Source organism: Bos grunniens, chromosome 5 (genome assembly GCF_055505025.1).
Source record: "Bos grunniens cultivar Pamir isolate PY7600 chromosome 5, Bosgru_T2T1.0, whole genome shotgun sequence".
In the NCBI taxonomy this organism is placed as follows: domain Eukaryota; kingdom Metazoa; phylum Chordata; class Mammalia; order Artiodactyla; family Bovidae; genus Bos; species Bos grunniens.
Window position 1 is genome coordinate 39,935,744 of NC_141169.1, and position 23,297 is coordinate 39,959,040.

At 36.8% G+C, this 23,297-nt stretch overlaps 1 protein-coding gene across 1 annotated transcript in view; it reads right to left on the reverse strand.

Moving 5' to 3' along the window:
* PDZRN4 (PDZ domain containing ring finger 4) overlaps window positions 1-23,297 on the reverse strand; it is a 431,725-nt gene that overhangs the window by 14,863 nt on the left and 393,565 nt on the right. The window contains exons 6-7 of the mRNA XM_086403895.1: window positions 7,924-8,022; window positions 5,473-5,535 (exon numbers count right to left, since the gene is read on the reverse strand). Coding sequence (XP_086260021.1) covers window positions 5,473-5,535; window positions 7,924-8,022 — 162 coding nt within the window. The remainder of the gene's footprint in view (window positions 1-5,472; window positions 5,536-7,923; window positions 8,023-23,297) is intronic.

Consider the following 23,297-nt stretch of genomic DNA (forward strand, 5'->3'; position numbering starts at 1 on the left):
TTAATCTAAACACTCTTCATTCATGTTAATGTTACTATTATGTTTTTCTCTATTAAAATGCAGATAATAGTGCCTCTCTCAGAGGGCCGTTACAGGATTAAATGGGCTAATATATGTAAAAGGTTTAAATAAGTGACTTGTATACAGAAAGTGCACAAGGTTGGTATATATTACTATTAATGCTATTGTTGCTATTATTACTATGATTATTTATATTTTAATCTTCTTCTAAACAAAGCAACTATATTAAAATTCATGCATAACAATGAAATCCACAATAGTAAACATGGTTCTAGCTTATGATATATCTATCTCATATGTATTTTTAATTCTTAGAAGGTCAAGAAACACTATGGCTGAGTTTGATTTCCTTTATTTTTCTATCTCCTCTGTGAACTCATAATGACCAGAGCTATGATCTTCAGTCTGGGCATTATGTCCTTATTTTGGGAGGACAGATCATATATTGTAGAAACAGTTTACATCCAGAATCATAGGTGGAGTGAAATAAATTTGCCACAGAAAACAGGCATTAACATGTAATTTTTATTTCTTTTTTAAAATAAACGTCACCTGAGCCACTGGGTTAGTAGATTCCATTGTACTTGGAACATTAGTTTGATACTCAGATTGATATTGAGACAAAAAATGCAGCCATAGGTTTCATCAAAGACTCTTCTCATGGAATGAAAATACTTGAGGAATGGAAACAGAGCTTTCCACCTTCATTTGCTTTGTTTCCTGAATGATGGCTCATAGCTGAAGGATGGCTTGTGGGAAAACAGCTTCCTATGCCTGGAAACACCATGCAGACAGAAAGAGTGAAGGAGCCAGAAACAAAGGGAGGACATAGATGAGGAATGGAGTCATCACTATTTAATGAAAGACTTCCATTTCAAGACAATAGAGGGGAAAAAAGAGAGGAAGAAGGCAATATGTAACTTTGTTATAAATTAAAAAAAAAAACCTGCTAGATAATATATCTGTCTCATTTTCTGTGCATGGGCATATGTAAACATTAGTTTAAAAATGGATATTATCTTGGTTTAGAAGAGAATTGTGGCAATTACAAAGAGAAATCAGCCAAAACCCCACTTCAGGCCTAATCTCCTGTACATGCCTATGAGTGTGTGTGTGTGTGTGTGTGGCTTCTCAGGTGGCACTAGTAGTAAAGAACCTCCCTACCAATGCAGGAGACATAAGAGATGAGTGTTCAATCCCTGGGTCAGGAAGATCCCCTGGAGGAGGATATGGCAACCCACTCCAGTATTCTTGCCTGGAGAACCCCATGGACAAAGGAGCCTGACAGGCCATAGTCTATAGGGCAGCAAAGAGTCAGACATGACTGAAGTAACTTAGTATGTGAATGTGTGTAAAAACTTAGAAGCCTAGAAGTGTCTTCATATAGCTTCGTTTTTGTTTAAATATGACAATTTTTAGGTTTTTCATGTCAGTGTACCATGGGCAGATAGGCAACTAAAGTTTTTGGCATTCAACGAACTATAGGTGGTAGAATTTCTTATTTGAAAACCCAAAAATCTAAGCAAAAGAGGAAAGATTTATGTCAAATGTATTGATATTTCACTGTGAAAAAGAAGGCAAAGGAAGCATAGAGATACAGAGGTGAAACAAATAGAAACAGCAAGAAAATAGTTATCCAAAAAAAGCAAGTAAGAGTAGGAAGAATGCTAAGGACCAGTTTAGGGCAGAGAAGGAAAGAACTAATTAGAGGGCTTACTGTTCCACTGTTTTGTTGCGCTTTTGCAGGGTTTTGTCAGGGAATAATCCTTAGAAACATGACTGACTTTTCTGGCCAAGATTAGAAAAATATATACTTACATGGAATACTATATGCTTACAATGCCAAAGAGAATGTGAGAATAGAACACTGTTTCCTTTAGACAGTCAATCATGTATGTGTCTTTAATTTTTCTTTCTGGCTCAGCACTACAATTTTGTTAAAGGACTTCCCCATATTAATTCCTGGGAACATGTCTGATACAACCAGTTTGTAGCCATAGCACAGCAAATAGACTGTCAAGCACTTGCAGAGGAAAAAAAAAAACACATGAGAGCTAGAATATGTTCTCATGAAGCTGGGTCATAGTTTCTCTTCTGTATGATCCCTACCTTCTATCAATAGTGTGTGAATACCCATGTGTGTGTGTGGGGCCACTGAGGAAGGTCCTCTAACATGTCCACTGAGCACTACAGTTAGAAAATTTTAGCCACACAATGAGGGCAGAGCCATAGAGGTACTATACTTAGGTCATTGTGAACAGGAAATTAAAATCACAATTGCTTCAACAAGATTCATTCAAATCAAAGCCAGCCAGGAAAGCTAAAGGATGAGAAGATATCCTCTCTTTCTGCTACTCTCATCTCCCTGGGAAAGGAGTCATTAATTGTTCATTACAGTGTATCCCATAATCTCCTTACCAGCCACACAGGAGCTATTTGTCTATGAGTACAATTTTGTCACGGTTTTCTTTAATATAATTTTACTATCACTCTTAAGACTCTTTGTTTCCTGTGTGTGCAGATAGAACTGAATTCTAGGCTTTTTAACGTGACAGGTATTTACTCATTAGATGTGACATATTTGTCACTGAATATAAACTAATCAGGCAAACCACAGCACTTTATCAATCCTGCTGCTGTTTCAGTGAACCAGCTCCATTACGGAATGCCTTATTATCCAGAAAAATTTTTATCTGATAACTTTAACTGCCCACAATATAGCCAAAAATAAGGAAGCGTCAGAACATGTGGTATGCAACTATGGAAACACAGGTACTCTACAACTGTTGAAGTCTACCTGCAGAACTAACAGGTGCCATTTCACTAATTGTATTTGTGTATTGTGTATCTAACTGTATTTTACTAACTGTATTTGGGATGTGGTGAGCTAGAAACTAGGCAGGGAGTCCGTGAGGCTGCAGTAGTGAATATGGGATGTGGTGAGTAGAAGGTGAAAGGAAAAAGTGACAGCTGGTAACAGCAGGAGGAAAATGACAAAACACAGAAAAAGTAGCCAATGGCTCAGACGATAAAGCGTCTGCCTGCAGTGCAGGAGACCCGGGTTCGATTCCTGGGTCGGGAATATCCCCTGGAGAAGGAAATGGCAACCCACTCCAGCACTCTTGCCTGGAAAATCCCATTGACAGAGGAGCCTCATAGGCTACAGTCCATGGGGTCACAAAGAATCGGACATGACTGAGCGACTTCACGACTTCACTAGGGTCACTTGATATCAGGGCACACAATCTTCCAGACCTTTCAGTCACAGAGCATTTTACTCCATTTTAGCATTGGGCGGTGACAGCTGGGTATGATGTGACCCTCAGCATCAAAGGAAGGTTACATTCTTTTCAGTTGACTTAATTGAAGATATTAACAAAGTAAACAACACATTTAAAATGATTCGTAAGTCAAATACTAACGAAATATTTTTGAAGCTTCATTATCCGGATGGCACACTAAAATACTATGCTTTTTATTAACGAGGATACATAGTTAAAGCTTTACTCCTCCGTCTATTCTGGCACTCTACTGAATATCTGTGTTTCATCCCCTCATTTATTCATATGTGTGAAAGAGACATTGAAAGTAGAGTAGCAGACAAGACTAAGTCTTCTTGATTCACTTTTCCTGCCCCTGAATTATCCAGTGACGGACATATCCTATTTTGTTTAATCACAAAGGAGCTCACTAAAGTTGAAATGATATATTCCTGAAGTTTCCTGAGAACTAGTGGGACCATGAATAATCTCCAATTCTTTCCTAATTGGAGCTTTAGTAGAGGGTCCCTGATGAAAAAGGAGTTCTGTGGCCTCTCACTGGAGCAGGGAAGGAGTATGGAGAAGGGGTGTGATTTGGTGAGTGTCCCCCTAAAGAAAGTAAAGGAAACAGCAGAAGGCTGAGTAGGCCAGCCCTCTGGTATGGCACAGCTTTCTCACAACAATGCCACCTTGTGCTGTCATCATCTGTGTTTGCAGCTGTCTTCCCAATTACACAGGGAGTTCCCCAAAGGCTGCCATGGCAGCCTGTTTGTTTTAAAGCCCTGGTTCCAGGTAGAGTGTTGAATCCAAATGTATTGAATCAAAAGAAATATTTTTCAGGGGTTCATATCTAAGAAGGAGAAATGGGAATGATAGATATAACAACTAAAAGTTTTACAGAATATATCAACAGGTGGTAACTTCTTCAATGTGTCATTTGAGTCCTCCTTCCTGTTTTACAGGTGTGATCTGCTTCCCTGGTCGTTCAGATGGTAAAAAATCTACCTGCAATGCAGGAGACCAGGGTTCTATCCCTGGGTCAGGAAGATCTCCTGGAGAAAGAAATGGTTACCTACTCTAGTCCTTAGAGGAGGAAATGGCAACTCAAACCAGTATTCTTGCCTGAAAAAATTCCATGGACAGCGGAGCCTGACAGGCTGCAGTCCACAGGGTCGCAAAGAGTCGGACACAACTGAGTAACTGAACTGAACAGGAACCCACTCCAGTATTCTTGTCTGGAGAATTCTATAGACAGAGGAGCCTGGTGGGCTACTGTCCACGGGGTTGCAGTATCGAACATGATGGAGCGACTAACACTTTCATTTTTTTTTCTTTTTTCTGCAGCGAAATTCAAAGGCCTCTGTTCTTATTTTTGGGGTTAAATTGGATACAAGAGCTGGGGTGCTGTGTGTCTTCCTGCAGCCACTCTTTATGGGAAAGGACTCAAAAGTGACAAAGAGGGTCAAGGAAGATTTATGATAGAAACTTTGGCTTTCAAGGTTTTTCTTGATTTGGCTTGGAACTCTTTCCAGTTTATACATCTCCCATAAGGTGCTTACCATCTCTGTTGTTAAACTGAAATTCAGTCCATCTCTATGTTTTCACATGTCCATCCTCCACCTGTCCTCAGCAACTCATTTGTAAATAGTTAAGACTTCATATTTCTAAACTTTCATCATAATGGAACACTGGGATCACTGTTTACCTAATTTATTGTGGAAAAGGCAGCAATAAATGCTGTTGATGCCAGTAACAACAGCAGTTCATGCTTATTACATACCATACACTTATTTCTGGCCATGTACTTATTACTCATTAAGCACATCACAGGCTTAATCACATCTAACCTTTGCCACCATATATTTTACTGTTATCATTCTTTAAGATGAGGAAACAGTCTTACAATGAGAAGTTAAGTAAAGCTTCCAAGTAAGTGATGGAGCTGGAAGCTGAAGCTGAGGTATCTGAGTCCAGAGATTATGTCTTACTAAAATTATTAGCTAATAATCCTTAATAAATGGCACTATCAATTTTTTTAAAAAAAAGGTTTGAATGATAGCTTTAGTTTTGTAGATGTTACTATCCATAAACAAAGGGAAATCATTTTCTCTAATATTTTTCAAGGTGTGAAATAAAATGAAAACTGTTGGACAGATAGAAGGAAACTAGAGAGAATAACTGCACCACATACTTGCAAAATACGATCCCCTTCTCGAATTCGGCCGTCTTTTGCAGCGATGCTGTTTGGATCGACCTGTAAGGGAGAGGACACAGTGTCAGCTGGATATGCAATATCGTCCCCAGAAACTTAAATGTCTTTGTAAATATGGTTCATGTTTTTCTATTGAGTTATAGGGGGCATGCCAAATTTTTTCTGTCAACTGATTCTAAAAATGTTAATGAGCTATTTTAGAATTAATCATAATAAAATTAAGGAGAACGACGCCCAATTTGATCTGTAGACCACTTTTCTCTCTCTCCCTCTCTTTTTTTCATTCTTCCTTTTATCCTTTCCCCCTTTTTTATTTTTTTTTTACAGTTGTTCACTCATTTCTGTATCCCAACTGTCAGATGTTGTTTTCAGCTGACATGATCCTCAGATGATGTTAATACCAGAATTCTCTGGACCCAGGAAATGTACTTTCTGCTAGGGTGATTTTTAAATCCTGCCTTAGCTGTCTGAGAAAACCTGATAGCTATATTCTTAAGTCCATACTTATTAAAGGGATTTCTGTGTTATGATCACACAAATTTATAAAGGGATTTATAATCTATGTAGCTCAAAAAGTGAAAAAAAAAATCCTACCCATGCAGATTATTACTAGACCCTACTTTACATGTAGGGTGAAGTATATTAACTATCATTTATTTTAGAATAAATAGATATTTAAAGCTCTTTTAAGAGCTTATCCACACTTTAATTGGCCAAACTTGAGTGATGACTTACTGTTCATGGGAGGTAATTTCATCTAGGACACATTTCACATGATGGCTTCCAATCATTTATTGGAGCTTATTCCAGCAAAGCCTTTTTTTTTTTTTTTCTTTAAGCAAAATATTTCAAGTGTAGCATAAGGTTGATCCATCCTATCCAGATGTTAGATATTACTTTTCTAATTAGGTAGTGCCACCCAATAAATGAGTTTTAAGTGATCAGTCAAGAACAAAAGACGCTCTTGTGGCTTTTCTTACTATTCCTGAAGCACAAAGTTCCAAAGCTGACATGTTTAAATTGTAAACAGAGACTTACCTGAAGGAAATGATGGATAATTAATTAATTGTATCCTATTTAGAAGCCATTCACAATTTAAAACTTTGTCTTCAGAACTATAATCAAACTAATATTAAAATTCTGTATTTATACTTCCATACATACTACAAAAGATAATTCTGCATATGTTGCCTTATACTTCCTCACCATAATCAGAGGGGTTTTCATAGTTGTTTATTTAAGAGAGGTATATATGCAAGTCAAATATTCTCTGGAAATTTTTTCACAGTAAGAACGAGTCAGTAGATTTTTTTGGTAAAGTGATAAAGATTAACATTTATATTTATAGAGTTTCATAATTTTCTAAGTGCATTATCTTTTCCTAGTCTAAAACCTCTATGAAGGCAGTATTAAAAGCATTGTTGTATTGAATTTCTAGTTAAGGAAGCTGAAGCTTTGTAAGTTATATAATGTTTTCAAGGTCATGGCCAAGAAAATTTGAAATAGCACAGGAGAGCAATTAGTATTTAGTTTGTCTAACCTCTGGGTTCATGCACATACATATAATATGCATGATTTCACATATATATGTGTGTATACATATGCATATGCAGGAATTAGATAACATGTATACACATATGTGCTTGCGTGTACATATGTGATTTTTAATCATATCTGCATACATAATACCTTACTACTTCTCATAAAATGATTCTTTTGGGAGTTTCAAAAATCACCTATAATAATAAACTTAGCTTCACTTTTTTTCAAAATAATTTAACACTGAAGGTATTTCACATTTAAGTACTTCACTTTTTCAATTGAAGTATAGTTGATTTTATTCTTTTTCATATTCTTTTCCATTGTAACTTATTATAGGATATTGAATATAGTTCCCTGAGTCAATACCTCACTTTTTGAAAGTGATTATGTGGTTGAATAAAACAAACTAATGGATGCATTTCTTGGCTATGATATTCAAATTTATCAGTCTTCAGCAGAGTAAAATATTAGATTTTTTATTTAGATTTAAAATATTAGATGTGAATATTCGATTTAAAACAATTAGTTAATGTGATTGCTAACAAGTCAGATAAAAGACACAGCAGGAATGGAAGGACAAATATTTGCTGATCAAAAACTTTGCCTGACTTCCTGTATACTTATGGGACTTTATTCAAATTTAGACAATGTTACCATTTTTGCACTCTTTCTTACTAGGATTATGCAGTGAAAGCATCCACATTAAATAAACTGATAATAATTGCATTACTTGGGCAACATAATTTACTTCTTTAATTGAAAATGACAAGTATTGGAACATGGCCAGTTCTTCACATCAAGCCTCCCAAGGATTTTCTCATTGTGAGTCATTTCACTCCATTGCTCGCCGTCTGCCTCCCCTAATCTCTCTTCCATGCCATTTCTTACCTTGCTGACATAAATGCCGGTGTCTTCTTCATCATCCGTTCGGTAACAGACTGTCAGACCCAGCTTCTCTTGACTGCTAACACGACACAACTCGACCTCCTGGGAGAAAAACACAGAGACCGACATTTATCTCAAAGAGAAATCCCACAGCAGGATGCAGAACTCACTGACATTCTCTGGGTCATCCTGGGATGTTTTCACAACTATTACCTGACATTTGAATTAACCTATGGTACCAAAATCCTCAAAACTCACTCCCAACATATATATCTGTATGATCAGGCCAACATTTAAAATTTTCATTATAAAGCTGGAGATGCACATTTTTTTGCATTGTCATAAAACAAAAAACTCACAAATGATGTTCAAATAAAATATGTATAAATCAATAATGTGGAATCAAGAAAATACTTGAGAATGTCAATGTAGGTAGCAAAATGTTTATAAAACTATTCAGAGTTCCTGTCTTTTTATTTTAATAAAACAAAATAAAATTAAAATAAAAAAGAACTGGACTCTGCATCAATTCTTCTTTTGAGTTCTATATATGATGATAATCAGAGTTTTGTGTAGCTAGGCCAAGGTTTTCTATTATCTTCTAACAACTCTCAGCCTTGGAAAGAAATGGGTTCGTCCAGGCTGCAGCAAGAGACATCAACAGTCATATGGGCAGAGGCAATGATTCAAAATGCAGCAGTAAATGAACAAGGAATCACATTTACTGAAACACATGGCTAAGGGGCTTGAAATGTCAGTCCTTAGGTAATGTATATTGAATCTGTTTCCTGATTTATGTTCAGTAAAATAATAATAAATTTCAGTGTATTTCATTTTTATATAATGAAATAGACTTGTACTGCTCTCAGAAGCAGATGACTTTAGAATAAATTGCATAATTCCAAACAGTAAAACACCAATTGGTGCTCTTATCATGGAGAACGTGTTCCTATTGGATGGAGCATATAAGGCCCCTTAGTAAATAATCAGATGAGGAAGAGCAGAATAAATTTAAACTGGAAATAACCAAATGCCAAATCTAGACCAAGTTTCTAAAACTCAGGTTTTGTGGGAGTTACGCATTTGTCTGTCTTGCTTAATACTCTTTTTTACTAGGGCCTAGAACAGGGCCAGTCTCAGTGTGGGATCTCAGTCCATGATGGTTGAAGGATAACGGCTTTTATTTCAAAACATGTCTGAGTGTAAACCAATTTTTTTTGTAAACCAATAATCAATCTTTCCTCTTTAATTGGAGATAGATTTTGTGTGCATGCATTGAGTGTGTGTGTGTGTGTGTGTGTGTGTGTGTGTATGTGAATGAAGGGAATAAAGTTTAATATGGTATCCATTATCTCAAGTAGTTACCAGGACTAAATAAAGAGATACTCACTCAATTTCAAATTAGAGGATATTTCCAGTACACGCTGCTACATTTAAAGAAATATCTTCCATTTTAAATTTGTATTTCACTGAAGGACTTGTCATTGGAAAATAACCATTTATTTTAATGACATACTACAAACCATATGTTTCTACTTGCCATAGGTAAATCCTTAACAAGGATAGACTGTCATAAGCTCCAGTGACCAACAATTTCACAGCTAACAGCAAATAAAAGAAAATTTAAATCATGCATCTTGAGACATGTACTACAAATTGGTGAAGTACATGAAACCATGACCAATGCTGACTTTCCAGCTGGTGGACAAAGATACTCTAAATTACACTACAGGACTTAAAAAGAGCATGGCATATGCTGAACAACAACAAAAAAACTCTTTTCACCTAGAGGAAAAATAGGAAACAGTGACAGGTTTTATCACCAGCAGCAAAAAGTATACACTCATGAAGGGCATTTTCAAAACTGGCAACAATTAATGCCTCCAGAGGGAAAGAATACTTAACTAAAACTGTAACATTATGAAGGAATTACAGCAACAAAAGAGCTCTAATTACAGCAAAGAAGTATATACAGTTAAGGAGTAAAGAAGTTTGTGATTCCTAAGAGGCCTACAAGGAAATCTAAACATCCCATAAAGAACTTATGGGATGAAAGTGGGAACTTAAAATTAAAGCAAATGTGGAGCTGAAATCCATTGACTTTCTTTGTCCTTTCCAACAGCACAAGAGAAACACCCCACGTTGCGGGAAGTCATCTCCAGAGGGAAGTGTTCTTTTTCTGAGTGTTTTCTCTGCACTCTCAATGGTGTACTGTTGTTTTGGTGTTTGTTTAAAAGACGCATATCTAAATATCCTGTAATAAATGTGGAACCAATCTATTAAAACAAAAAGGGCAAAATCACCCATACAATATCAATATTGCAAACCATTTAATAAGAATCACAAGGAAACGGAGATTTAAGAAACCAAGGTCATGTTGAATCTAAGCAAAATTGTGAAGCAGGCCTCGAAATTACCCACAGCACCTTTGTTTTCAATAACATCTCCTCCCCTGCCCTTTTAAGATCCTGGACACCCTGCTTCTATTTCTTTAGCTTCCTGAAGTTCCTAAGGTCTGCTTACCTATGAAGCCATCAGTATTCAGGTTTGTCATCCTAATTACCTCCTAGCAAAACCTGGCCCTTGGTATCATCTTCCATTATCTCACAAGTAGCTCTTGAGAGATAAAGACAATTGATAATAAATATTTCCTAAGGCGATCATTATTAATAATTTTTTTAAATGTTGTCCCATTCAGTGTTTGGTTTACACCAATAAAGACTGAGCATACAATTCTTATTACAAGCCTTAATTCAAAGGACTGAACTTATGGAAGTAAGATTCCAGGCTCTGAAGAAGACTCAAGTGAGATTTCCTGCAGCCCACAAACCACCTAACACCAGCCTCAAGAGTGGACTTGCAATTCTTTCTTTGGTTGAGAATGTTTCAGGTGTTGCATATTTCATATTGGTACACAGAAGCATACACTTTAGAATCAAAGTTTCTTTAATTCTATGACCAAATAATTTATAAGCCGCTAGCAGCTGTAGACCATTTTGTTTGTACGAGGCAAAGGTGGCATTGTAAAGGCTGCTTATCTGAAAGGAATCCTCTAGCCCAGGTTTCATTTAGTATTCTCTTCACAATGCACACAAGCCTCTGACTTCTGAAGAAACAACCCCTGGTAATAGAGAATGTTTTCCCTAACAACTTTCATGCCTTTCCCTCTGTCACGAAGAAGCTGTTTGATGAAAAACATAAAAGTGAAATGCTATCTCTGTACATTTTCTTCACGAAGACAATTCTCGGGCATCTACAAATCAAAGCCAAGCCCGCCTGGATGGCACTGCCAACCATCCATAACGCATTTGCGACTAGAGTGGAGGAATCACTTCATACACCTGGTGAAACCACATTAATTTTGGCTTAAATGTGCTTTAAGATCTTATGTTCTGGGAATATGTATAATCCCTTAAAAAATCATGCCATAATATTTAATCCTGTGAGAAATTGATTATGAAGGTTGAGGGGGGAGTAAGAGATTAAAGTTAGTTAGTAGAGTTTACTGTAAAACATCCTTCGAATTGTAGAAAGAATGGGATTTTTATATAAATTGGTTGCACTACAGTGCTGTGAAAATTTTATATTTTTATGATTCAGTCTCAGGTGGAACAAGGAAGTTAAAAAAAAATAAACACACTTTTCCTTTTTAGGTGGAATTCTCGTATTGGAAGATCTGAGGCTTGAAGCTGCCTGCAATGTCCTTTTATTGGACTATAATTGCTTTACAATGTTGTGTTAGTTTCTGCTGTACAACAATGCGAATTTAAGCAAATTGTTTCTACACTCTAGAGAGCTTGAGGCCCATGGCATGAGTGAGAAAATTCAGAGGCAATCAGTACTACGGGGCTTCCGCTGAGGCTCAGTGGTAAAGAATCCACCTATAATGCAGGAGCTGCATGAGACATGGGTTCGATCCTTGGGTCGGGAAGATCGCCTGGAGGAGGGCACAGCTACCCACTCTAGTATTCTTGCCTGGAGAATCCCATGGACAGAGGAGCCTGGCAGGCTGCAGTCCATAGGCTCACAGAGTCAGACATGACTGAAGCAACTTAGCACAGCACGGCAATCAGTACTACACAAGTCAGAATGAAAACCAGGGCTAGACAGGATGGTCACCAATACCAGTTGACAATCCAGAGATGGGGTCTAGTGTGTTCAGTTTTCTTTTAATTTTATTTCCTTTTTATTTATAAGACAACATGTGCTGTGTTGTGCTTAGTTGCTCAGTAATGTCCAACTCTTTCTGATCCCATGGACTGTAGCCCGCAAGGCTCCTCTGTCCATGGGGCATTCTCCAGGCAAGAATACTGGAGTGGGTTGCCATGCCCTCCTCCAGGAGATCTTCCCAACCCAGTGAGAGAACCCAGGTCTCCCTCAATGTAGGCAGATTCTTTGCCATCTGAACTACCAGGGAAGCCCAAGAATACTGGAGTGGGTAGCTTATCCCTTCTTCAGGGGAACATCATGACGCATGAATTGAACCGGGGCCTCCTGAATTGCAGGCAGATTTTTTACCAGCTGAGTTACTTGGGAAGCCCCATAAGACAACGTATCAACTATTTTATCAACTTAGCTTTAATCATATATAACTTTCTTAAATTTTGTAGTGTTGTTTACTAACTAGTGAAGTACCACACTTAGTTGTTCCAAGAAGATCTTTATTTAAAATGAATTAAGTGGGAAATATGAAAACTTTAACATCTACATCCATGAGAAGCTTAGATACTCTACTATGGAAAAATTGTTTCGATTCACTATCTCCTGGATAGTGAAAATCAGGAACAAAGTTCAATAAGAAATAAACAAAAAACCTCCTGAAATACTCAATTTGCTGTCACATTTCAGGTTTGGACACCTCAACTCTAAACATTCATACAAATTACTGCAACTAGTAACTAAGTCTGGAGAAGGCAATGGCAACCCACTCCAGTACTCTTGCCTGGAGAATCCCATGGACGGAGGAGCCTGGTAGGCTGCAGTCCATGGGGTCGCTAGGAGTCGGGCACGACTGAGCAACTTCACTTTCACTTTCACTTTCATGCACTGGAGAAGGAAATGGCAACCCACTCCAGTGTTCTTGCCTGGAGAATCCCAGGGACAGGGGAGCCTGGTGGGCTGCTGTCTATGGGGTCACAGAGTCAGACATGACTGAAGCAACTTAGCAGCAGCAGCAGCAGTGACTAAACCACATTTTGTAGAGATATTAGGATAAAAGTGAAACACATGGTCTTGTCTTTGCATTGACACCTTTATCTCACCACTGAGATGAAGTGAATGGTTGGTGAGGACTCAACCACTTTCCCTTCTTGATGATGATGTTGCAAAATATAGGCAGTATTTAGCCCCCAGTTTCCTTGTTCTTAGAGACTTTCTCTTTCTGGATCCTTTGAGAAATAAAGGTGCCACATTTTCCTTGACCCAGGCTGTCTCCTTCTCGTGGCCTCTGAATTGCCTTAGGAAGTCTTAAATTACCCATTTGGAATAAATTCTACACCTTAACAAAGAAAAAGATGTTAATTTTACTTACACTTTTAACTGAGGAAGGGAATGGATTCATGAGGCCAGTAATTGAGCCCATGTCATGAAATCTGGACCAGAAATAGAAATGGGAAACTTAACATCAAGGTGAGTGTGAGCAGTGGTTTGTTTCATTCTGCTCTGTCAGTTACAGAGTCAAGCCAGCTTCATGCACACCTGCCCTTTAATGGGCTTTCACTCAGCCCTGCTCTGTCTGCATCAAAGCACAAAGACAGGGGAGGAAACCACAGAGACATGCTGGTTACATCAGACATGTTTTTCCCCTTATTTTGAGCTTGTGCCTTTTGAGAAAGCTGCACTCGTTTTTAGATATTAGGATCATATAGTTTACCTTTGTAACCCTTGGTTTTTCAGAGTTGACACTTGAGATTTGAAGAAAACATTAAATGATCACTTATTAGCTTATAAATGGCAGCAATGCTAAATATCCATAGTCATTTTTTGTCTATGTTTTGTGATTTGTATGTTAGCTCTTGGCTGGTCTCCATCAAAATAATTCAACATATCGTAGCAATCTATGGAAAAGACTACTCCAAAATGTTATCTCCATAGTTGCTTTACTTCTAAATTATCCACTTTAGCATTTCATGCTCTGATCAGCTCAGATACTCTTCCATTCCCACTCCAGCATTTGTGCTGTCTCAGGGGACCTTGAACTAGTTGACTTTTCACTATCAATAATTCCCTTATGCCCTCTCCTCTCTCCTTGCCCAGCTTGAAACTGCAGTTAGTAATGATACTCTTTCAAAATTCCAGAACCCCCTCATTGTTCTCTGCCTTCACCGTATCACCCAGCAAAGGTCAATCACTGTTAAGCCCAACTGTTCACTCCCTTGGGTTTTCACCTAAATGGCTGCAGTATGGTCCTGGAGGAAAAGGCACAGTCATGCAGACCACATGGACTGCTTTCACTGTAAATTCATTCCCACAAAACTCAAATGGGCCATCAACACTGGTAGACAATCCCATATGCTTCCCTTGTGAAGCTGCTCTTCTTTCTTCATAATTTTTCCAATAAAATATGCCCACTCTCAGCTGATGGCCTCCCATCATACTTCACAGGATACTAAGAGATTCTTATTATGTCAACTTTGCACTCTCCCAGATGAGTATTTTGCACTCCCTTTCTCTACAACTGTGCTATGGTGTCTTCTCTCTCTCAACTCATAGCCAATCATTCTATTTCACACTTTGTGGGGAAAAAAAATAATCCATGAGATGGAAACTGCTACATCTTCTCTCCATTCAGCATATTAATCTAAATTCATCTGTATCCACCCTGTAGAGTAGAAACCCCACAATAATGATGATCCACTCTAGGTTGAGGGTAACTGACAGAATCAAATAAAAAATCTTGGAAGACATAATAGAATAGACTTGGTGTTCACCAAGCCTGAATTCCCAAGCAGAGAATTTTGACCAGAGATAGGGAAAGCATGACATGTTAGATGAGCTTTAAGTAGTTAATGTATGTGAAGCTAAGGGTTGAAGATTGGAGTGGGTGAGAGTTCATGGTGAAAAATAAAACTGGAAAAGTGGCAAGATCATGGAACAATGACTACACTATATTAAATAATTAGATCTGCAAAAAAGTAAAGAAGACTAACTGAAAAGGAACTAACATAGTCTGATTTGCAGTTTGGAAAATGGCTACAGCAGTAGCTTGGCCCATGAGTTGTAGGGGTTAAGAGATGAGCACACAAGTGGGGAATGTTATCAACACATGAAGGAGAAGGTAAGGGTTTGAATGCCAACTATGTCAGTCCTTAAACACTGTTACTTTTATTGATGAAGAAAATGAAGCATAGAGATAAGTTAAGTAACTTGCCCAGAGACATGCATTTAAGTCAGAGGCAGAGCTGAGATTCAAGTCCTAATTGAAGGAGTCAACTTCAGTTCTCAACAGCTCCTTCCTCTGTTTCCATATATAACTCGTTCTCATTTTTCTGTTTCCAGCTTAAATAATATCCTGGGTAGTGCCCCTCTCCATCACTCTTTCTAAAGCAGGGTCTTTAAAGTTCTCTACAGAAATTTCACCGATGCTTAGAAACCTCTTGACAACTATGATTATTTATTCATTTTTATTAGCAAATTTCTGTTTTGTTAGATTGCTTACTTTTTATTGTCTGTTCCCTTTACTATCGTATAAGCAGGTATTTTATGTAGTGTTTTTCATATCCCACAAGCCTTAGATATGAATCAAACTCTTGAGGACAGTGCCATGCCATCTTCATTGCATTCCTAATGCCAGCAAAATCTGGGAACTTATGAGAAGACCCACAGGCATCTTTTGGATGAGCTACCTACTATTGTGAAGTTGGATATAGACTATAATTGCTTTGGCATATTTGTGCCTCAGTATAATTGTATTTAATTAAGTAGAATATATTCAGAAAACTGTTCAAACAATAAATGTGACTTATTCTCTTATAATCTCTGCCAACAAAATAATCAGAGTGAGCTGGAAAAATAAAGCAAAATTAACTATAAAGTACAAATTCTAAGAATTTCTCTAGCACATTTAGTGTGTATTCACTTTATTCCCCTGATACTTTCTTAACACCTGCTATGTACCAAGGCCCATATTTAGCACTGGAAACTTTTATATACCAAACATTGTGATAAATGTTTTGGGAATAATGTCACATTTAGTTTTATAAAAATATGATAGGCTAATATAGTGCATTGTAGTTATTTATGATCCAACCAGCATTCAATTACTTTCTTTTTGGAAACATTAACCCATATTTCTTGTGCAGAATTGCATATTCTTCTTTCTTTATCTGCTTGTTTATTCAATGCTGATTTCAGCTTTGGGAGCAGTCATGTGACTCAGATATCAGTCAATGAGTGTATTTTATTCATTAACTGTAATGATCATTTTAAGAATGGATATTTGATAGAGTTTAATTAAGCCCATCAATATCAGGCCTGAGACCTTTGTTGAAACTATTGAGAAAAGAACACTTGTCTTTCCTATTGTACTTGAGCCTACAAGACTATAGGAACAGTTCAGATCTTCATTTTCCTACAATATGTAGACCCTAGGAATAAATTCAGCAAAGAGGAGGTAAAAGCCAAAAGATGGAAAGATTGAAATTTAGTGGCATCATTTGAGCCCCTGGATCAAGTTATGCTTGAAACAGGATCTTCTGGAATTTTCAACTCAAAAAGTTAATACATCTATTTTTCCTCTTAAGTATCTGTTTTGGGTCATCTGTTTTTTTGGATCCGAATCCCAATTGATATTGGAAGATGTTACAAATTTCATTTTACATATAAAACAATTCAGGATCAGTATTTAGTAACTTACCTAAGGTTACTTAGCAACTATTTGTCTGAGTCAGAAATTGAACACACTTTTTTTCTTTTACTCTGAAGCTTGTTTTTTCAATCAATACACTCTTATAGTTCAACAATGATTTAAAAGCTCATTGTCTAGACTGAGGCTTAAATACATAAAGAACTCACAAAAGTGCAAAGACATACATGGTAAAAGATAGATGAGATGAGGCAAGTGTCAAGAGATGAGCCAAAAGAGGGAAAGTTCCAGAGAGAAGCTACCTTCATGCAGAGGGTGAGAAGATCAGTGCAGCTATTGCAAAGGGTGCTTATGGGAATATGAAGAGAGGATGCCAAGAGAGTTAAGTTAGGACCAAATTCTAAAAGGTCTCATGACAAAAATACTGGGCAGAAAACAGAGAGGGAGGCCAGCATGCAAAATTTAGAGTGTTTCATATTCTATAAACAAAGAATTATGAAACTAAGACTATTGAAAGAAAGGATTTGGTTTTTTAGCATTCAGTTGAGGCAGATGCATAAATTTATTCTATTTTATTTTCAAAACAGATTAAGTTTTGAGAAAATTAATATAATTATAATTTATTTCACTGGATTATTTGGAAGGAAATTCTAGACACAACTTAACTTATCCTCCAACTTTTATTAATAGAAACGACTTCCCCACATTCACCCAATAATTTAGTGGCAGAGCTAAGATAGAAGCCAAGTCTCCTAACATTTATTCAATCACCCTTAATAACTGTTATCATGTTGGTTCTTATATTATTCCTTGAGAAATTCTCATCTGGGATGGTAAGTTGGGGTGTGCATGGAGAAGAGAGTTTTGGGATGGGAAAATCATTGCAAGAAATTAGAGAAGCTGATGGAGGTGGGTTATGAAGGTGAAATGTGTGGAAGCAGGAACAAGATTGACCAGTGATGTTAGCTGTAAGGTAAACTGAATCATTGCTGGGCTGGATGAATCACTAGTTGGCATCAAGCTTGTTGAGAGAAATATTAACAATCTCAGATATGCTGATGATGCCATTCAAATGGCAGAAAGTGAAGAGGAACTAAAGAGTTTCTTGATGAGGGTGAAAGAGAAGAGTGAAAAAGCTGCCTTGAAACTCAACATGAAAAAAGGATCATGGCAGCTGGTCCTGTCGCTTAATGGTGAATAGAAGGGGAAAATTGAAAACAGTGACAGATTTTATTTTCTTGGGCTCCAAGATCACTGTGAACCATGACTGCAGCCATGAAATTGAAAAGACGCTTGCTCCTTGGAAGGAAAGCTATGACAAACCTAGACAGTGTATTAAAAAACAGAGACATCACTTTACTGACAAAGATCCGTATAGTCAAACCTATGGTTTTTCCAGTGGTCATGTACGGATGTGAGTTGGACCACAAAGAAGGCTGAGTGCTGAAAAACTGATGCTTTCGAATCGTGTTGTTGGAGACTTGTGAGAGTCCCTTGGACTGCAAGGAGATCAAACCAGTAAGACCTAAAGGAAATCAACCCTGAATGTTCTTTTAGGGTTGGAAAAGGACTGATGCTGAAACTAAAGCTCCAATACTTCGGCTGTCTTATGTGAAGAGCTGCTTCATTGAAAAGACCCTGATCCTGGGAAAGATAGAAAGAAGAGGACAACAGAGAATGAGATGGTTAGACAGTATCGCTGACTCAATGGACACAAATTTGAGCAAACTCTGGGAAATAATGGATGACAGAGAAGCCTGGTGTGCTGCAGTCCGTGAGGCCGCAAAGAGTCAGACACGGCTCAGTGAGTGAACAACAACAACAAACTGGGTCAGTGCGCTAGCAGAGAAGGGCTTGCGTTGACTTTTTCTTAGAAGTATTCTTTCAACCCTTTGTGTCTACAGCAGATTTAAAAAGAAGAAACAGCACACGAAAATTTCATACACAAGTGTTGTTCATTCTCTGAAAGCCTCAAAATGCCTATTGCCATTTTCATAGTAGGTGTTTCACCTGGTCCTGCTGTCTTTGGTGTATCTCTACTTCTGGCAATTGTAAGCTATCTTGCCTTTGAATTGCTGAAACTAGCTTTTTCAAAAGAAAGTGTTAACAGCATTTCTTTGATATTAACCATGTGCATTCTGAAAAGTAAATAGTTGAAAAGGCCAGGGAGACCCTTTGTATCATGGTAGTCCCTCGTTCAATGGCTATGCTTCTTGGTAACATTTACCAGCATGCTTTCAATCTGGCTGTGTTTTAAGTAAAGGAGATCTGAAATGCTGTTTCAGGGTAAAAAAAGAAATCATTTTGAAGAGGCAGGCATTTACTTGAGAAAGACAAAATGTCTTTTACCGAAATATAAGACAACTATAGCTATTTCTGGGTAATAAAGTGAGCATATTAAAGGAATAAAAGTACAATCTACACGTTGACAAAATGATCCTAAGGAGCACCTAAAAATGAGCTGAGTAAACAGGGACTGAAATAGGTTATAAATATCAACACTGGGTGACGAAGAGTTATCAGTGCTTTATGTAAGAGAAAACAATGTCATTTGGGAGCCAAAATATTGGAAGACCTGTTGAATATTTAGTACAGGAATCGAGACATTGCCTATCCCTTGACAAGTATATATGGCTAAGAACAAAGTGGCAGAATGAAGAGCTAGAGGGCTATGGTCTAAGAAAACCCAGGAAGGCGTATATTTGGCTTTGGTGAGTAGGGCTCAAATGCCCATTCCAAAGGGCACAGAGTTTAGTAGAGACGGTAGATTTATTGTGAGCTTGACTGCGTGTGTGCTGTCACTTGAGTCGTGTCCACCTCTTTGCAACGTTTGGACTGTAGCCCTCCAAGCTCCTCTGTCTGTGGGATTCTCCAGGCAAAATACTTGAGTGGGTTGCCACGCCCTCCTCCAAGGGATGCTCCCATCCCAGGGATTGAACCCACAACTCTTATGTCTCCTGCATTGGCAGGGGAGTGCTTTACCATTAGTGCCACTTGGGAAGCTCCATTGTGAACTTGAGCTTAAAGGAAATGATCTGGGGCATGATAGCGAAACTACTTTTTGAACTCGAATGGTGATATTAATCTAAATTTATCAGATAATATTCCATTTTTCATGCTCCATTTTGGGGCAATATACTGATAGGCAATATAATATTTTTTTTACTAGTAATAGTGCAATATTTTTTTTACTATTTTCTTCAAGGTAGGGAAATAAATTACAAAACTTACACAAAAACTATGAATATTTTACATTGTAAAACATACAATAAATTTGTGTATCTGAAAGTGGGTCAAAGGAAAAATTCTTTTATATTATTACATTTTTATACCTAATATTTGAGACCTTGATTGAAAATATGATAAAATAATGAATTAAATTTTCTTCTAACTAAGAAAATCCAACATATCCTCTGCCTTACCATGATCATTCAAGAATATGATACTTTATTCAAGCATCTGATGGTTAGTAAGCAACTTGTTCCACAAGATTAATTATGAAAAGATGTTTGGTGTCCCACATCTCCAGATTAGTATGACAGTGTATAATAATAAAAAATTTCTTTTTAAATATATAGTAATTGTAGGTAACAGGTTGATCCTGATTTCAGCATTTATTTCATATTTGATAGGTTCTATGGTTTGCCACTGGCCATTATCCCAAAGTGTTCAAAGAATTTATATGTTAGCACAGATTTTAGATTTTTCATTTCCTATCCCTTCTTTTTGGAGCCAGATCTCCTAGTGATTTTTTTAAGGCCAGTCTGTTACGATACATAAAATGCATTGCATCTTTATTGTCCTGGCAATAAAACTCTAATAACATGCATTAAAACCAATTAGTAAACCCAAATATCTTCTGATTTAATGAATGAGAAAAGGAGAATGTACATTTATCTATTTCAGATATTATACATTGAGTTCCAGACTGGGAGACGCCCGTGTCTATGTTGACACAACAGAAATTTGTCAATCCTTCTCAGAATTTCTCTTTATTTGAAAAGCATTCAGGAACTTTTACAGCATATGTTATTAAGGAAACATAAAAGGAAGATTAACAAAGTAGATGAAGAGGGGAAATAAATAAACCTGTTGACAAGATGAACTTTATTTCCATCAGCTGGTTATTGGAGCAGGAAATGCAGGCTTTTCTAATGAGGCACTGGGCTATGACTGCGATTTTTTGTCTAAGGTATTTTATAGTGGGTGCTAGGGAGATTTTCCTGTGGTCATCAAAACAGGAAAATGCACAAGACTTTTAAACCTGTCAAGATCCCATGAAAGTTATAATGATTGTTCCCAAATTATTTTTTCCTGTTTGGTAAAGTAGAACTTTCATATCATCAAATGTGTTCACATTACCTCCATAGATATTTCTGATCTAACTGAAGAAATTAAACCCTAAAAAGAGATCTGTTACAAAATATAACAAAAGGTTTAACATGTAGAAGTTAAAGCTTTGCATTTTTATTCAACATTTTTACTTTTTCTCCAAAAGCTCAATATAACTTGGTGACTTTTATAAAAAATATTTTTCTTAAATCAAGAAGTAAGGTATGCATTTTGAAACACCCAGTTTTAGAAAGAGCTTCCCTGGTGGCTCAGACAGTAAAGAATACGCCTGCGATGTGAGAGTCCTAGGTTCAATCCCTGTGTCGGGAAGATCCCCTGGAGAAGGGAATGGCAACCCACTCCAGTATTCTGGCCTAGAGAATTCCACGAACACAGGCTACAGTCTGTGGGGTCGCAAAGACTCAGACATGATTGAACGACTAACACTTTCATTCTTGGAAAGGAGAAAGTTCATTTGGGAGGGGTGTACATTTTACACATTAGAGCAGCTTTCTCAAAATGTACGTAACATTATTTGCAGGTATAATTTCATGTATACGTATTTCCTAAGTTTGGTCATTCTATACCTACAGGATTTATGTTAACAATGAACTGTAATGTTTATCACATATTATCCTATGATCTATTTTTTAGATGCAAAATAAATAATGGTATGGACTTTTCTGAGCTTATAAAGTTGCATAAGAATGCATATAGTCTCACATATATTTATCAATTATTATTGTAGATGGTATAATTTCCCCAATGACTCACACATAGTGTATACTTGTATATTTATGTAACCATGATGCCAGTTTGTGGAATTTAGAGCAGTAGTATTTTATCATATTGGATAGACATTTAAATAAATAACGATCAGATCAATTTAAATTATTTATTTAATTTACATATTTATTTATTATAATATTTTACATTATTTGGCCAAATGCTTTACGAACTGCTTTTCCTTTGGGCTTCTGAAAAGTAGACATGTTCTCTGTTGTTAATGAGATCAGTCTGGATATTTTGACCACTTAAAAATTAATTTCCATCATTGCATTATGTATTCTGCAGCCTGATTTGATAACTACATACAAAAACATGAATCATCAACATTAGTCTGAAGTATATCAGCATCTGTTCACTATCACATAATTTACAATAGTAAAGTATCATAAATGTCCTCTATGTATACAATATGAGACTTCTTAAATAAATAAGGGGGTATCTGAATGATAGAATAGTAAGACTCTGGAGAACTTTCATAACATGGGAAATGATCATTACAAACACTAAATAATAAAGCAGGACACAAATTTACATAACACATAATCATCCCCCTTTTGTTTTTCTTTTTTAGTCTTGTATTCAAAGAAAAAAATCCTGGAAGAAATGTGAGTTGTTAACTCTAGTTACTATTATTATAATCATGATTCTTTTATTTTTAATATATCCTTGTATTTCCAACTATATTTTCTATGAGTATGCACTTACTTAGAATTAGAAAAATAAACACTATTTAAATCATTGAAAACAAATGGGTGCTTTGTACATCACGGAAGCCCACAGATCTCTATTCTTTCCCTTCTATACAACTGTCTTATTTACTAGAAAACACTAATTAAAAAGCAAGGGAAAAAAGGATTTTGATCAATTCAGTGGAGTAAGAAGAAACTAAACACAAACATCAAAAAAATACTTTGTGTGGGTAAGAAGCTCAAATGGCTTATCTCCATCAAAAGAAGACACAGACGCTAAGCCTTGGTTATTTTTTTTTTATGCCCCAAATTTAATTAAGCTTTTCAGTTATGAAGTGCTAGATCCTGAAGTTGTGTTCGTCGTAGGGCCAAATCCACACAAATACGTCAGACTTACTGACTCTCCACAATTCTGATCTTCTTCCCAGCTTGCTTAATGGCATTACCATTGTGCCAATCAGCCCGGTTTAGGTCTTCAGAGTAATATTGTATTCTCCAACTTTGCTGTTTTACAGATAATTGACCATTGCCTATAAAATGAATCTCCTTTTCTTTCCATTCCGTTTGTTGTGACTCTAGTTCAGTCTTGCATTTTTTTCTTCTTTGCCTCTTCTATCCCCTTGAATCCATCTGGAAGATTACTGCTTGATTAATCTTATTAATATGTCCTTAATACATTATTTCATGCTCAAAAGTATTAATGGCTCCCCCTAGTTACTGAATTAAGTCCAAAGTCCTCAGAATGACTCTCCAGACCTTCTGTA